Source organism: Artemia sp. Qi Xiang Cuo, chromosome 5 (genome assembly GCF_049724085.1).
Source record: "Artemia sp. Qi Xiang Cuo chromosome 5, ASM4972408v1, whole genome shotgun sequence".
Classification (NCBI taxonomy): domain Eukaryota; kingdom Metazoa; phylum Arthropoda; class Branchiopoda; order Anostraca; family Artemiidae; genus Artemia; species Artemia sp. Qi Xiang Cuo.
In genome coordinates this window covers 15,038,400-15,057,002 of record NC_142798.1, presented here as the reverse complement: position 1 = coordinate 15,057,002, position 18,603 = coordinate 15,038,400, and the positions used below count along the sequence as shown (strand labels likewise).

General features: G+C 35.7%; 1 protein-coding gene across 1 annotated transcript; it reads left to right on the top strand.

Moving 5' to 3' along the window:
* The first annotated feature begins 661 nt into the window (after nucleotides 1-661).
* LOC148951846 (uncharacterized) lies at nucleotides 662-1,081 on the top strand. The gene has a single exon (XM_089089084.1). It carries the CDS (start codon nucleotides 662-664, stop codon nucleotides 1,079-1,081), a length of 420 nt encoding a protein of 139 aa, XP_088945210.1.
* The last annotated feature ends 17,522 nt before the right edge of the window (nucleotides 1,082-18,603 follow it).

The following is an 18,603-nucleotide window of genomic DNA, read 5'->3' as shown; positions in this document are numbered from 1 at the left end:
GCTGTGACAAACTGAGTATATGATCAATATTAGAAACACTACTAGATTGATGGATGTAGGAGTAAGGTAAATCTTTCTTCAGAACCACGTAAGGGGGCGTGCACTCCAATATTTCTCGGGATTGATAACTTTTTTCATCCAAAACTGTGTTAAAGCCAACAAGAACTATGAAATCAAGTTTATTTTCCTTGAAACAATTCATCACAGAATTTAAAGACTTGCATGCAATAGCAAATCTATTTATTGAATCCACTGTATTATTTTTATATGGAAGATAAACATTAGCAAACGCAGGATTACTTGCTCTCACAACAAGAATGTGCTTATCAAAATAAAAAAGGGATAGGTTCAAAAGATCAATACACTTTTTTTTTAAATACAGGCCAGACCTACAAAAGAGCGACCACATGTGGGAACCACATCAGAAGTAAAAACTGAATGAATAGAGCTCCAATGAAGGAAATTTCTGCTAGAGGCTGTTAACAAGGTTTCTTGCAGGCAGATAACATCAAAGTTCTTGTACAGATCGTCAATACAAGCATCTTTATTTTTTGTGCCATTGATATTGTGTGATATGATTGAAATTTGCGAAGTCATTTGGCCTTTGAAAAAATGCCTCACTGCTACCTGATGATCAAGCTGTCATTATATCAGATAGACAATGATGTTGTCCAGTGGACATCTATCTGACCAAATCCAGATTATTGCTGCTGTATATGATGAAAGAGGTGACCAAATCTACTCCACACCAGTTCATTCTCAGAGTGGTGTCCCTCAAGAGACCAAACTAGGCCCAACACTGTTTAACCCCTACGTAAATGATGTGCCTGAGGTAGTCAAGAATGGTCCAGCAGCCTCAAGAGAAAATTGCTGTTCTCTGCAAGAAGACCTCAACAGCCTCTGTCTGTGGGCAACAGCCTGGACGCTTGAGTTCAACCCATGCAAAGGCAAAGTCCTGCATGTAGATCCAAACAATCTCTGCCATAGTTATCACATGATTGACTCTGCAGATGACAATATGCCCATTCAGAGTGCCAAGGAAGAGTATGATCTTGGGGTTATCATTGATGATAAGCTTTAATTTCATACTCAATGTCAAAACCAAGCAGCTAAGGCAACCAAGGTCCTTGGTTTGATCAAGCATTCAGTGACAAGTTGTCAACCAAGAGTTATCAAGAAGCTTTACACAGCCCTTTTTCATCCCCATCTTGAGTTTGGCAAGTTGGTTGCCAACCTGCACTTTAAGTGTGAAATGGAGATACTTCAGAAGGTCCAGCATAGAGCAACAAAGCTCCCTTTTGCCAAAGAACAAACCTTCTACAAGCAGCAACTAGAAAAGTTTGACCTACCTACCCTAACTTACTGTAGAAAGAGAGGAGCTGTCATCCTTGCATTTAAGATGATGACCAGTGGCACCATTAGGCCCATTTTCAATCACAGTGAAGACACCAAAACACAAGGAAATCCCAAAAAACTGCATCAAAAATTTGGCAGAAAGCATGAGAAGTTCAATTTCTCATGCTGTTCCACTGTGGTATTCACTCAGCAAATCTACTGTGTTGATCAGATCAGTTGAGAGCTTCAAGATTGGTGTTAACTGTGATTGGAGCAGAAAGTCATTAAAGATGAAGTGGGACAAACCGGTATCATCCAGCAGAGTCTATTAGCCACCCACCCATTTTAGCCCCAAAATACGCCTGGCCAGTGATACATCTAGTGACAGCCAATGAGGAAACCAAACTGTCCTATATACGTAAACAGTGATGATCCACTCATGGACTGTGACATGAAACTGTTTTAACTGTCGTGTTGTTATGAACTGTGTTAACTGTCTTGTATATATGTAAATATATATATATATATATATATATATATATATATATATATATATATATATATTATTATTATTCATTTGTTGCCCGTCAAAAAAAGGTACAAAAGGTACAGTAGACAGAGTAATCACTAAAGAAAACAAAAAGAAAAAAGGAAGAAAAAGAAGGACACAAACACACATTGAAAATTCAAATACATGACAAAAAAAAAACTCTTCATTACATTAATACGTGATACTAACGAAAGGATGATAATAGTTTCTTTTAAAACGGGAGAGAGATTTATTAATAATAATATTATTATTATTCATTTAATACCCGTCAAAAAAAGGTACATATACGGAATAATCACTAAAATGACAAAAAAATAGAGAGAGAAAAAAAATTCATTACATGCATTACAATAATACAAAAAAAACTATTGTGAACAAATTGGTGACCATGGATGATTAAAATTACTTTGAAAACGGGATAGAGATTTATTAATGCTAATTTTAGGGTCAGCTAGCTTATACAAATGAATAATTTTACGGTTTCTTGTCCAAGAGGGCAAATGTAGAAGATATTTAGCAACTCTGAAGAAGATTGATCATAGGTGCTTTTTATCTGTAACTGTAAAAAATTTCGAGAAAGGAGCAATGTAAAGCAGATGTGGAAGGGCTGTGGCGTTGTAAATGGATGCTAGAAGGTAATGGTTGAAACGTAGTTTGCTTTTGACGATTACAGCGTAAGAAATGCTAATTTTACGCTCAACGTGAGAAATCAGCAAACGGCGTTGCTATTGGCCTATAAATGTGCCAATTGGAAGGCCCAGGTATGTAATATGGTCTGCGGGTTTAACAAGAGAACCGTCCATATTTAGAAGAGAAGTAGAGGGATTTCGCCAATTGAAAAGGATAACTTCGGATTTCTCAAGATTAAAAGACAGACCGATTTTTGAACATTCATCTTTGAGGATTTTGAAATCCTACTCAATGCACTAGATCGTACGGCTGAGATTCCAGATGTCATCAGCATAACAAATAAGATACATATCGATTCCCCTAAGAATACAAGAAGAAGGACATCTTGCCTGAGCATTCAGGACACTATTATTGAACAGGGTTGGGGAAGTGATAGCTCCCTGTCTAGTCCCTTTCTTAACGAGGATGGGGTACTGAGGATTCACACGCATATTCGAGGCATTCGTAGAGTTTGGCCTCACGCGAGAATTAATGGAATAATATTGGGATTGATCAAGAGCCAATTGCAGGGGAAAACGGGATGGAAGTTTTAAACGCACGCTTAGATTCCTATATAAATCCCTGAAACACGGACAACTAATGGGTTTACGCCTCACCTTGCCATATGAAGAAGCATGGACGGATGAATTAAGGAATCGAACGCATGTTTAACGTCATGTCTGGCAAGGATCATACTTTCTCCCGAAGATTCAGCATCGGCTAGGGCAGTAAAAACTGCTGTAAGAGCATGAGAACAGCCAATATTAGTCTGAAAACTGAACTGATATGGGGGAACGTAACATTTCTGTCTTAACTAATCAAGAAAAAGAAGCTCGAAAAGTTTGCATATCGTAGTAGAGACGGTGATGGGACGGAAAGAGGAACATTGCAGCTCAGATTTCCCTTTTTTGGGAATCGGAGTCAAATCACCAATGCAGAACGAGGATGGAAAAATACCTGTAACAAATATCATTTGCATGAGAAGGCTGAGGTGACGCACCAATAGATAACCTCCATTAATGATGTGTAGAGTGCTCACCTTATCTATCCCACAAGACGCTTTCTTTTTAAGTTAGGACATGGCTTTTATAACAGCATCACAAATAACAACAAAATCAAGGTCAGGAGATTCATCAATGAAGTTGCAGAGCTTGTCACAAAATTGTGACTCTAAAACAGGATCAGGCTCTGAAAATTCATTTGAAAAATGGGATATCCATTCGGACAAAGGGATGTCATTCAGGTCTGGCAAATTGGAGGAGATAGTACGAGGTAATGGCTTCCACAGTAGATCAGGTGAATTCCTGACCTTCTTGGAATAAAGTGTCTGCATTTTAGATCAATGAAGGGCAAGTTCCTTAGCAAAACATTTTGTTGACACTTTTCTCAGTTCATTGACTAATTCTTGACGGGGGCATAGACAATCTCTCCATAACTTGTACCAAAATTTAGCATGGTCACAAGCTTCAGACAGCACTATATTTCCTGACCACCCGGGAATTTGGGTACCAACACGTTTTTTTTTTTAAAGAGGAACTGCCCTTTTTTCAGCACACAAAAGTGCATGGCAGATTTCTGCGGAGTAGATATCAAGAGTTAATTTAACCTCATTATTGTCTTTATTAGAAGACTTTTGCAGAAGATGAAATGGAACCCGGATTTTGTTTAGGATGCTATCTGAACTTTCGATGAACTGAGATGTGTCAATTTTATTCCAATCGCGAAAAGTATACCACTTGTGCCGGTGAACAGTATGAGCCTGTAACACTGGAATCTGAGAAGCTTCTCGTTTAAAACTAGAAGCAATAGGAAGTTGGTCTGAAACTTGAAATTTGGAAACTAACTCAACACAAGGTATATCAAGGTTATATGACACAACATGGTTGAGGTTAGATGTAAACAAGGAAGAATGAATGTAAGTGAACTGAGCTGATTTCAGTTGAACTTTAAAATCATCACCGAATATTCCTAATAGTAAAGAAGCACGGATAGAAGCTGAAGACAACCTGCAATTTAAATCACAATTAAAATCACCTACGATCAAACACGGGATTTTCTGTTTAAGGATATCACGAAGACAAGAGCTAAGTTTACTAACTGCTAATGCAAAATCTCTCTCCGAGTCTTCATCTTTGTAATCTGTGGGTAAATACACACTTATTAGTGCCACTCACCGAATCGCACAGCTAGAAAACTATCACTAGAAAAGAACACACTAGGATTAAGATTCGATGCTACATAAGTAGCAATACCACCGGAAGCTCAGCCTTTAGAAGCACTATATATGTATATATATATATATATATATATATATATATATATATATATATATCACATGTTTGACACTAAAAATTAAATGCAGGTATTTCATTCACAGAAATAGTTGAGTCAGCAGTGAGTTGTAGAGTTTACTGAGGGATTGTCTTGAGGCTCTCCATTCTAGATCAATCACCTTGGTTGATGGATCAAGGATTCCATATAGGGATGAGATCTCCGTGTTAGAAAATCTAAGTGGAAGTCCCAGCAAAAATGTTGATACCTGCATAGAGGTAAGTTTGAACTTTACCCCCACCCCAATGTGCAAATATATATCCTGAATTGGTATATTTGGGTGGGGTGAAGTGAATTTGTACCAAAAACGATTATTACATATGGAAAGAGCATAAAAAAGGCATCGAAGGGTATGGTCACTTTATTCATAGGTCAAAAAATATGAACTGCTCAATATTTGCCCATTTTTCACTGTCATTTTCAATTGGCTTGAATATTTTGGCCCTGGATTCATTTCTGAAAGTGTTATTAACCTAACTCAACTACTTTCCAAGATATCAACAAGTGTCTAAAGTCTAAACTACAATTTTAGGCTACCCCATATTTTCCTAATTTTCCCTTTTATATAATTTTGATAGTATGGGTCCCATCCAAAGCAAATTCTTGGACCTCTGGCTGGTAAGATAAGATGTTTATTTCACAAAAAATAGAAATCACAAGAAGATATAATAATAATAATTTATTTATAACCCACATCATAACAAGTTATGACACTTGTGGAGTAACACAAGGAAAAAAAGAAGAGAAAATGAAATACACTACAAATAAAAAAAAAACACTACAATGAGATTAACCAAACGGACGGACCAAAGGATGATGAGGCAATAAATGATAAAAAGCTGATTCCAACAACCTTCTATGCAGCACGGCCAACTTTGCATTTACAGGCTTGTTGACTTGCAAGACCACAGAGAACTGAGCATGACATGCTAAATGACATGTGTTCACCATTGTAATTGGCATATTTTGGTGAGGCATTACATGGATTTTCTTTTGTACAAATATGAGGGCCAGCACAATGAGCACATTTGGGTGGAGTGGTGGGGTGATCGGCAATTAGAGCAACACTTTGGAATTTCCTTAAACTTGCTCAATCTGAAGAATTCATAACCAATTTGTACACTGTCTTTGAAATAAGCAGCTTTAGCAAAAGAATCCTCAAAATCAAGCTTAACTGTTTTTGAAGAGTCCAGCCTTTTGGCAGCAACAATACTGCTACAATTTGTGAAAGACTGAATTGCATAATCCTCTGGAACACCTTTTATAATCGCCAAATATTTCTTAGAAATTTCTTTGGTTGACATATCGGCAAGAATGACAGGAACAGATGCATGGAAGTCTTTGGCAACAGACTTATCAATATTTATATACCACTTATTGTGAACAGGGTGAATACTGGAAACAAGTTCATGGCCACTGATTTTATTTATTATTTTAGTTTATTGACTGAAAACCCATTTAAAAAGACTTGAAAAGGACAGAGCAAAATATAAGAAAAAAAAGAAAAGAAAACAATAGTACAAGACAAATATCAACAAAACCAATAAAACATCAATTATAAATAAATCAAGGATAAAATAGGAACAAAATCAAACAAAGCAAAAGCAAATTCACACATAGAACATCAACAGATTTATATATAATGATATATAAAAAAAAGAATACCAAGCCAAATATTGTAAAATGTTAAATTAATTCACTTGAAAAGAAACTCACTGATTTAGTAATGTTCATAAGGTATATCTGATTTTAGTTGTTCTTGCATTGAACTCTGAAACCAGACTGAAAAGACTGGGTCATACATGCTTTACAATGTTGCACAGGCCTAAAATCTGCAGAATTTTATCAGTTTCAGATTAGACTTTAGTAGGTCAAAAACAATTGAAAAACATCAGCAGCAACCTTTTAAGAAAATCGAAATATATTTTCTTGTGATTATTATCACTTCTAATCAGCAGTTGTATCCAACCAATTCTGCTCAAGACATCCTCAGGGCTATACTGTGGTGTTTATCCTCCCCCATAGTGTAGTGCAGACGGTTTGATATAATCTATTTTTCCTTCTTGTTTTAGTTTTATTTCTGTGTTTAAAGCTTTTTCCAATAGGCAATGATTAGAAGTCCTCCAAAAAAAAAAGTCCCCCCAGATCCCAAATCAAATTCCAGTGAAAGTGTCATAGTGAAAGATACCCATCCTGGCTGGTCAAGCACCCTATCTCAAAGTTCTAATGATAGCTCCAATTCGGAGAATAGGATAATGATAAGTGTAGGGGCCAATGTAACCATAGATGATAATGGGTTTCAAGAGGTCCTCTCTAGAAGTTCTAAAAGGAAAAAAAATCTCCCCAATTAAAAGGATTTCCCCTCTCCCTGCCCAAAATCCTCCCTACAAAAAATTAGGAATCTACCTTAAAATTATTCCCAATACACCCTTTGAAATAAAAATGATCACTGCAATAAGAGTTGCAATTTTTAAATTGCTAAAATCAATGTTCTCTCTTAACATTAACCGTGATGGATCTCTGCTAATAGCTGTAGAAGATCAGAAATCAGCAGATACAATAATTAACCTTAAATCCCTTCTGAATAACCCAATCATTGCATCTAATTGGAACCCAAAACAATCACCAACAAAAATAGTAGTTTATAATGTTCCCCCAGAGATATCTACTCAGGAGTTAAGAGAAGGCCTTTCAGATAGGGCTGGAAACACAATCCCAGTTGAGGATGTTACCCAACTTGGAAAACCTAACTCTAATGGCCTAAAAACTAGTAGATCCTTCTTATTCACACTGAAAGATAAAATTGATATCCCAGAAAAATTATTCCTATTTGGACAAATCAAACCACACAAGGAATACAAACCTAAGCCTATTCAGTGTCAGAAGTGTTTCAAACTGGGACACACAACAAACAAATGCAATGAAATTCTCCAAGAGTGTAGTAATTGTAAATCTTTCCATCCTAAGGAGCTGACAACTTGCAACAACACTCAGCCTACATGCATCAATTGCAAAGGCCCACATGAATCTACAAATAAATCATTATGTCCTGCATAAAAGAAAAGAGCTCTAACACTCCAAATATTAAAAGAGAAGGCCATCCTATACCCCTTTGCAGCAATGGAAGCAAATGCTGCCCAACAATACCAAATAAAGCCTGTAATGAAACCAACCAAAACCCCTAAGTCAAATGCCCCCAATGCATCAAGCACCCCATATAAAACACCATCTTCTAAGCCCCCTAGCTCAAATCCCTATCAGAAGGAATCACCAAGCTAACAAGCCTCCTTGTCCGGTGAGATGAGGCCAGCCTGGCCCTCCCTCCCAAGAAGAAACAAACCAGAAACACTACCAGGAATCAATCCCTTAACCAACAAACAGGATGCACTACCAAAAAAGCAGTCCCCAAATATATGCTTATTCATTCTAAACTGTAATGCAGTTCAGGCCATGAACATTAATCCACTACAGAAAACAAAAATTATTGCAGAATTGGCAAAAATCTACATCCCAGATGATATGCTCATTCAAGCAAAAAAATATCTTGCTTTACTGTTAACAAAGCTGAACATTGATACACAGTCATATGAAGAATAAATCAATAACACAAAGTTTATCAATACTCCAATGGAATGTAAGATCACTCACAGAAAATAAGCTAAATGAACTAATATCATTTATGAATAATACTTCCATTAATATTGCTTGCATCCAGGAAACTCATTTAACCCAAAATCAACAAATTAAGTCTCTGGGATATACTATCCTGAGAAAGGATAGATCTTCAGAGAAAAGGAGGTGGTGTAGCTTTATTAGTTAATAATAATATAAAATTTTGTGGCATCAATTTTCCAGATTTTGAAAATGATGTTGATGTAATTGGTATAAGTGTTTGGCTGAATAATTTAAAAACCTACATAATAAGCTTTTATAACCCTAATGGCCAAACTACATATGCCAAGGATTTCTTTAATTATATAAATAATTCTAATATGTTAAAAAATATCATTATTTGTGGTGATTTCAATGCCCACAGCCTTTTGTGGGGGAATAAACCAGCAAATAAAGCTGGTAAATTTATTGAGCATATGACTTCAAATAATAATGAATTAGTTGTTGCTACCCCTCCAAACCTGAATACTTATTTCAACCCCAAAAGTGGCAATTTCTCCACAATTGACCTACAAATTGTGTCTTTAAATTTTTTGAACAAAATTTACATAAATAAAATTGATAGTCTATGTACAGACCACTTTGCTATAGTTTGCTCCCTAAATGAACCTGCTGAAACTTTATCTCATACATCCAAATATATCAACACTAAAGCAAATTGGTCTATTTTCCAAAATAAGCTAAATGATGAAATTACAAGTATCACCCAAAGTTCATGCATTTCTAACACAACAGTTGACAAACATGCTGAAGCCTTGACATCTTTACTAATAAATACAGCTAATCATGCTATCCCCAGGACAACACCTAAGAAAACATTCCCTAAACAAATTCCTAAAGAATGGTGGACAAATGAGTGCCTAAATAAATGGAGGATAAAAAAGGCAGCTAGGACAGAATTCATAAAAAAACCAACACCTACTACATATTTAAAAAAATTACAAGCAGAATCTAATCTAAAAAGGACTATAATAGATGCTAAATATAAATACTGGAATAATTTTGCAAATAATCTCTCCAGAGAAACAAATGAGCCAATTATACATAAAGTCATAAGCCACATATGTGGGGAAAAGACTTCTCCCAACCCACTCCTGTATGAGCTTATACATAATAATACCCATTATGACAATGATAATGAAAAGGCTAACCTATTTGCAACTCTTTTTGTTAATAAGCTAACATCAAATAATCAAAGCAAACTGTCCACAATTCCTATGAACCCAAGTTACCAACCACGCCCAGGATCCGAGTACATAACTAATCCATTTTCAATCCAGGAATTGAATAATGCAATACATCATATTAGGTCCAAAACTAGCAGTAGCTAGTAGCGTCCCTCCTACCAATCCTAAAGAAAAATAAACCAAAAGATAACCCTGAGTCTTATAGGCCCATAATGATTACACCTGTGATGGGGAAAATAATGGATAAAATGATTTATCACAGACTCCTCTGGTTTGTTGATAAAAATAATATGATCACACACACTCAAACTGGATTCAGGAAATACCACTCCTCAACAGATGCTTTCATTTTGCTAACAAATGCAATAAATGAATATTTCTAAAAAAATAATATCCTAGTGGCAGCTTTCCTAGATTTTGAAGGAGCTTATGACAATGTGAACAACCAAATCCTTTTAAATAAACTTACAAACCTTGGAGTACCTCCTAAGCTAGTATCCTTTATTAAATCCTTCATAGAAGTGCGAAGTTTCATTGTTTGTGTTGGTTCAGCCTCTTCACCCCAAAAGACAATTTCCAAAGGCCTACCTCAGGGAGCAGTCCTCAGTTGCCTCCTTTTGCCCTATATCTCTGGGACATGAACCTACCCCACACGAATCTACAATATGCTGATGATCTGGTGCTATGGTCATCTGACAACACCTTTCAGATAGCACAGTCAAATCTGCAAAAGTCACTTTTCCACTTTGAAAAATTCTCTCAACATTCAGAGTTACCCATTGCACCCACCAAGTCAAAAATAATCCAATTTCACCGGAAGCGAAACCATGTTAATGCAAAACTAACTCTAAATAAAACAACTATTCCAGAAGATAATAATATTAATTACCTAGGTCTCATGCTTGACCAAAAACTTAATTTCCACCTCCACATTTCAAACACAATAAAAAAATGTTATAGAAAAGCAAATATACTAAAAAGACTTCTTTCCACACCCTGGGGTTGTAAGGAGAAAACCTTACTCCAGTTTTATAAATCACATATAAGACCCCATATTGACTATGGGCTCATTGTCTATGGTGCTTGTGCAAAGACCCAGATGCAAAAAATTGAAACAACACAAAATGATATAATACGTCTCATATTTGGTCTTAGGAAACCCACAAGCACCAAGTTTCTGCTTATGGAGAGTGGATTAACAACAATAAGGGAGAGACGTAGCTTTCTCTTGATAAAACATCTTACAAAAATTGAATCAAATAGCTAACACACATTACATAATTGGTTAAGAAATCCAGCCATGTATAGAGGTATTGCATATGAGTATGCAAATATTAAAAAGAAGTTCCCTGTACCAGCAATGTCTATTGCACCTACTTTCCCCCAATCCCCTCAATGGAATTGGTCATTTCCCATAATAAATACTGAATTTTCAAAATGGAATAAAGATTCAACCCCCATTGCTTTTGTCCAGAAAAAATTTGCAGAACTTAATACAATTACCTATAAAAATCACTTCCAAATATTTGTTGATGGGTCAAAAATGGATGAGAAAGTTGCAAGTGGTGTTTTCCTTCCTCACCTGAAAATTGCAATGGGAGAGAGATTTTTTAATAATTTATCTATAATGTCTGCTGAGTTTAATGCCATAATCATGGCATTAGAACACCTTAAGCAAAACCAACCTTTGATTGAAAATTCGAATAATATTATCATCTATTCCGACTCTTTATCAAGCCTTGAGTTGCTGGCCTCAGCTCCTCAATATAAGTTGGACATTGACACTTATCATTGTCTCAGTATTATTGATAATCTTGCTTCAAGTGGCATAAAGACTTACTTTCAGTACATTCCTAGCCACTCTGGCATAAGTGGTAATCATCAGGTTGATGAAATAGCAAAAAATGCTATAAATATTGACCAGCCAAGTGGGAGACCAATCCCAATTAGAGATATTTACCGATGGAGGCTATCAGATATTAATTTTAATAAGATTAATCCTATCCTTTCCCCCTTTCCCAATAAGTATCTTTCTAAAATTTATCATAGAATTCGTTCTGGAACAAATGGACTAAATTTCCTTGCATTCTCATATAAGCTTTCTAATTCAAGTGGTTCAATTCCCCTGTCCCCTCTTTGCAGGCATTGTAATATGAATAATGAAACAATTGACCATTGCCTATTTGAATGTAATATGCTGACGTCTGCACAACATACCTTGCTTTGTAAACTGTTAAAATACTTCAAACACCACAAAATCCCACTATCAGCCAAGAGCCTAGCCAACTGTACCTGCACACAGAGCATAGAAATCGACATCTATCATCTTATATTTGAACTCCTAGAGTCGAAAGATCTGCTGAAAGATATCTGAATATATCTAATAAATATGAGGCAATCAAGCCAGTAGCTCTGTAGCCCACAGAGTGAAGCAAAAGGAAAAGGGCTAAATAGTTATACTGAAAAGCCCGCCTGCTGTTAAATAGAAGAAGAAGTAGGTTTATTTTGGCTGTTGCTTCTACATTCCATTACTTCATGTTTTATACTCACTTTTCCATTTCCATGAAGAACACTTGTGCCCAACATCTTTCGACTTCCTTCTATAAAACTTGATTTGAATTTACCACATTTTCACTGGTTATCTATGCTTTGATCTACTTCTTGATAAATAGCTGAAAAAACAAGAAAGATGCCTGGGGGACAGTCCATGCATAGGTAACAGAGATCATACCAGCTAGTTGTTCTATCTTTTGCACTTATTTTAATTTTGCTTAATACTTTTCTATCATCATTTCATAAGAGTGTAAAAAAGAGTGCAAAGATCAAATAATGGGCATAAAGAGTGCAAATTGGGTCCGTGGTGGGAAAGAGTGCAATGAAAAAAAAGTGCATGCAAGTTGGCAACCCTGCTTAAGACACTACCCTGCAGGATACTGCTGGTGACTCCACATCTCTCAGAAAGAATTCATTAGTGAAGAGCCTCACTCTCTGTGTTCTATCAGTAAGAAAAGCTGGGATCCACTCCACAAGGTCTGCATTAATTCCACATGGGATGAGTTTTATTTTCAGTAGCAGATGTGGAACTTAGTCAAAAACTTTTGCAAGGAGAAGCAACAGGACATCCACAGGTCAATCAGGTCTGTTATTATATGATAAATCTCCAGAAAGTTGTTTCTACTGACTTTCCTGGTTGAAATCCATGCTGGATGGGCAATAGTATTCCAATAAGTTTGAGATGCTTCATGACAGTCATTTACCACTCTTTCCAGGATTTTAGCAACAACAGAAGTTATACCTATGGGATGGTAGTTTTCTGCTATGGTTTTATTTCCCTTTTTCAACAAATGGTTGACAAAAATTGTGTTCCAATCTGTTGGCACTTGCTTCATACATAGGGAAACTTTAAATAATTGGGAGAGCAGTTTAGCAGTGGTTTCAGCAACTTCTTTTAGAAGACATGGATGTAACCTATCTGCCCCAACTGATTTGTTGACACCTAGCAATTTAAGTTATTTGAGGATGATAAAACTATGAATCTCAGTCAGCTTCATTGAATGATGGATCTGTGTTACTTCAATAGTGAGTAGGTATGTATCCAATAATACTAAAAAGACAGAAACTGGCAATTCAATTCATCTGAAATTTCTTTGACCTCTGTTAGTTAAGCTCCTGAAGCATTAGTTAGTTTAGATAACAATTGCCAACCAGGACTTCTACGAGAAACATATTGCCAAAATTGCTTTGGATTATGCTTGCTTTCTTTAGCTAGTGTGGCTTGACGGTTCTGTTAAGGTTTCCTGGTTAGATTTCTCAGCTTATCTCTTGTGCGTTTAACCCCCCCCCCATACTGGTCTGAACTTTCAATTATTTTGTATTTTTCCAAGACTCAGCTGCTTATTAATTTCCATCATCATGAACTGAAGAGTCTTTGGCTTTCCCTTGTAAGATACAGTAGTGTTGCTGACTTGGATTTTGAGTAAAGATCACTTGAAGTTTTTCAATTGCTATTCTACTGATCCTTGTAAAATTTTACATGATTTTGAGTTCCCTCCTGACAAATCACTAATAGAAAATTTTTCCATCAATTTTACATCATTTATTTTCATCAGCCCCTTAGCCTAATAATAATGATAATAATAAACAAATGTTTAATTGAAGATGTATGACTACTGTACCTGCTGTTCAGATAAATTCCTCAGAATTCATCTCAAGCCATTTTTGATCACTTTTTGCCTTTAACACTATAGGTAGACTGCAAATTTTTCTAAGTAAATTAATAGCACAATGTGGTGTAATGCATGCAAGAATAAAACAGCAATAAGGTAAGTTGCCCAATAGTTTGACAGCTTATAACCACTTCAACAGTTGGACCATCATGAAATCTCTATTATACCCATCTCTAGAAATTAGTTTTTTTTTTCTTCACCATTCAATTTGTGTAAAATTCTTAATTTGAATGTGATTAGTTGAATATTTTAACTGTAAATAATGCTGAATATTTTATTGAATATTTCTTCTTCTTCTAATTCACAGCAGGCGGGCTATTCAGTTGATACTATTTAGCCATTTTCCTTTTGCTTCACTCTGTGGGCTACAGAGCTACTGGCTTGGTTGTCTCTTATTTATTATATATTTTCAGATATCTTTCAGTCGATCTTTCGACTCGAGGAGTTCAAATATAAGACGATAGATATTGATTTCTGTGCTCTGTGTGCAGGTATAGTTGGCTAGGCTCTTGGCTGATAGTCATATTTTGTGGTGTTTGAAGCATTTTAACAGTTTACAAAGCAAGGTATGTTGTGCAGACATCAGCATATTACATTCAAATAGGCAACGGTCAATTCTGTCATTATTCATATTACAATGCCTGCAAAGAGGGGACAGGGGAATTGAACCACTTGAATTAGAAAACTTATACGAGAATGCAAAAAAATTTAGTCCATTTGTTCCAGAACAAATTCTATGGTAAATTTTAGAAAAATACTTATTGGGAAAGGGGGAAAGGATAGGATTAATCTTATTAAAATTAATATCTGATAGCCTCCATCGGTAAATATCTCTGATAGGGATTGGTCTCCCACTTGGCTGGTCAATATTTATAGCATTTTTTGCTATTTCATCAACCTGATGATTATCACTTATGCCAGAGTGGCTAGGAATATACTGAAAATAAGTTCTTAAGCCACTTGAAGCAAGATTATCTATAGTACTGAGACAATGATAAGTGTCAATGTCCAAATTATACTGAGGGGCTGAGGCCAGCAACTCAAGGCTTGATAGAGAGTTGGAAAAAAATAATATTATTTGAATTTGCAATCAAAGGTTGGTTTTCCTTAAGGTATTCTAATGCCATGATTATGGCATTTAACTCAGCAGACATTATAGATAAATTATTATATAATCTCTCGCCCATTGCAATTTTCAGGTGAGGAAGGAAAGCACCACTTGAAACCTTCAAATTCGTTTTTGACCCATCAACAAAAATTTGGAAATGATTTTTATAGGTAATTGTATTAAGTTCAGCAAATTTTTTTCTGGATAAAAGCAATGGGGGTCAAATCTTTATTCCACTTTGAGAAATCAGTATTTATTATGGGAATTGACCAATTCCATGGAGGGGATTGGGGGAAAGTGGGTGCAATAAACTTTGCTGGTTTGGGGAACTTCTTCTGAATATTGGCATACTCATCTGCAATGGCTCTATACATGGTTGGATTTCTTAACCAATTATGTAGGGTGTGTGAGCTATTTGATTCAATTTTTGTAAGATGTTTTGTCAAGAGAAAACTACGTCTCTACCTTATTGCTTTTAACCCACTCTCCATAAGCAGAAACTTGGTGCTTGTGGGATTCCTAAGACCGATTATGAGACGTATTATATAATTTTGTGTTGTTTCAATTTTTGCATCTGGGTCTTTACACATGCACCATAGACGATGAGCCCATAGTCAATATGGGGTCTTATATGTGATTTATAAAACTGGATTAAGGTTTTCTCCTTACAGCCCCAGGGTGTGGAAAGAAGTCTTTTTAGTATATTTGTTTTTCTATAGCATTTTTTTATTGTGTTTGAAATGTGGAGGTGGAAATTAAGTTTTTGGTCAAGCAATAGACCTAGGTAATTAATATGATTATCTTCTGGAATAATTGTTTTATTTAGAGTTAGTTTTGCATTGACATGGTTTCGCTTTCAGTGAAATTGGATTATTTTTGACTTGGTAGGTGCAATGGGGAAATCTGAATGTTGAGAGAATTTTTCAAACTGGAAAAGTGACTTTTGCAGATTTGACTGTGCTATCTCAAAGGTGCTACCAGATGACCATAGCACCATATCGTCAGCATATTGTAGATTTTTATGGGGTAGGTTCATGTCCCAGAGATATAAGGCGAACAGGAGGCAACTGAGGACTGCTCCCTGAGGTAGGCCTTTGGTTATTGTCTTTTGGGGAGAAAAGGCTGAACCAATACAAACAATGAAACTTCGCACTTCTATGAAGGATTTTATAAAAGATACTAGCTTGGGGGGTAGTCCAAGGTTTGCAAGTTTGTTTAAAAGGATTTGGTGGTTCACATTGTCATATGCCCCTTCAAAATCTAGGAAAGCTGCAACTAGGACATTATTTTTTTAGAAAGATTCATTTATTGCATTTTTTAGCAATATGAAAGCATCTGTTGAGGAATGGTGTTTCCTGAAACCATTTTGAGTGTGAGGGATCATATTATTTTTTTTTCAACAAACCAGAGGAGTCTGTAGTTGATCATTTTCTCCATTATTTTTCCCATCACAGGAGTAATCATTATGGGCCTATAGGACTCAGGGTTATCTTTGGGTTTATTTTTCTTTAGGATTGGTAAGAGGGACAAACATTTCCATATATTGGGGAACATAGAAGATGCCCAAGCGTGATTATAACAGTTTAGCAGTTCCTGTTTGTATGAAGGGGTGAGATTCTTTATCCATGAAGGGTATATATTGTCATAGCTGCTGCTAGTTTTGGTCCTAATATGATGTATTGCCTTATTCATTTCCTGGATTGAAAATGACTAGTTATATACTCGGATCCTGGGCTTGGTTGGTAACTTGGGTTCATAGGAATTGGGGACATTTTGCTTCGATTATTTGATGTTAGCTTATTAACAAAAAGAGTTGCAAATAGCTTAGCTTTTTCATAATTGTCATAATGGGTATTATTATGTATAAGCTCATACAGGAGTGGGTTGGGGGAAGTCTTTTTCCCACAGATGTGGCTTATGACTTTATGTATAATTAGCTCATGCGTTTCTCTGGAGAGATTATTTGCAAAATTATTCCAGTATTTATATTTAGCATCTATTATAGTCTTTTTTAGATTAGATTCTGCTTGTAATTTTTTTTAATATGTAGTTGGTGATGGTTTTTTTTATGAATTCTGTTCTAGCTCTTTTTTTATTCTCCATTTATTTTGGCACTCATTTGTCCACCATGCTTTAGGAATGTGTTTAGGGAATTTTTTCTTAGGTGTTGTCCTGGGGATAGCATGATTGGCTGCATTTATTAGTAAAGATGTCAAGACTTCAGCATGTGTGTCAACTGTTGTGTTTGGAATTCATGAATTTTGGGTGAAGCTTGTAATTTCATCATTTAGCTTATTTTGGAACATAGACCAATTTGCTTTAGAGTTGATATATTTGGAGGTATGTGATAGAGTTTCAGCCGGTTCATTTAGGGAGCAAACTATAGCAGTGGTCAGTACATAGACTATCAATTTTATTTATATAAATTTTATTCAAAATATTTAATGACACAATTTGTAGGTCAATTTTGGAGAATATGCCACTTTCAGGGTTGAAATGAATATTCAGGTTTGGAGGGATAGCAGCAGTTAATTCAATATTATTTGAAGTCATACGCTCAATCCGTTTACCAGCTTTATTTGCTGGTTTATTCCCCCACAAAAGGCTGTGGGCATTGAAGTCTCCACAAATAATGATATTTTTTAACATATTAGAATTATTTATATAATTAAAGAAATCTATGGCATCAGTAGTTTGGCCATTAGGGTTATAAAAGCTTATTATGTAGGTTTTTATATTATTCAGGCAAACACTGATACCAATTGTATCAACATCATTTGCAAAATCTGGAAAATTGATGCCACAGTATTTTATATTATTTTTAACTAATAATGCTACCCCACCTCCTTTTCTCTCTAATGATCTATCCTTTCTCAGGATAGTATATCCCAGAGACTTATTTTGTTGATTTTGGTTTAAATGAGTTTCCTGGAGGCAAGCAATATTAATGGAATTATTATTCATAAAAGATATAAGTTCATTTAGCTTATTTTCTGTGAGTGATCTTATGTTCCACTTGAGTATTGATATTTGTTGTGTTGTTGATTTATTTTTCATATGACTGTGTATCAATGTTCAGCTTAGTTAAAAGTAAAGCAAGATCTTTTTTTGCTTGAATGAGCATACTATCAGGGATGTAGATTTTTGCCAAATCTGCAATGATTTTTGTTTTCTGTAGTTGATGTATGTTCATGGCCTGAACTGCAATACACTTAAGAATGAATAAGCAGATATTTGGGGATTGCATGTTTGGTTGTGCATCCTATTAGTCAGTTAAGGGATTAATTCCTGGTAATGTTTCTGGTTCGTTTCTTGTTGGGAGGGGGGCCAGGCTGACCTCATCTCACCGGACAAGGAGGCTTGTTGACTTGGTGATTCCTTCTGATAGGGATGTGAGCAAGGGGGCTTAGAAGATGGTGTTTTATATGGGGTACTTGATGCATAGGGGGCATTTGACTTCGGGGTTTTAGTTGGTTTCATTACGGGCTTTATTTGGTATTGTTGGGCAGCATTTGCTTTTATTGC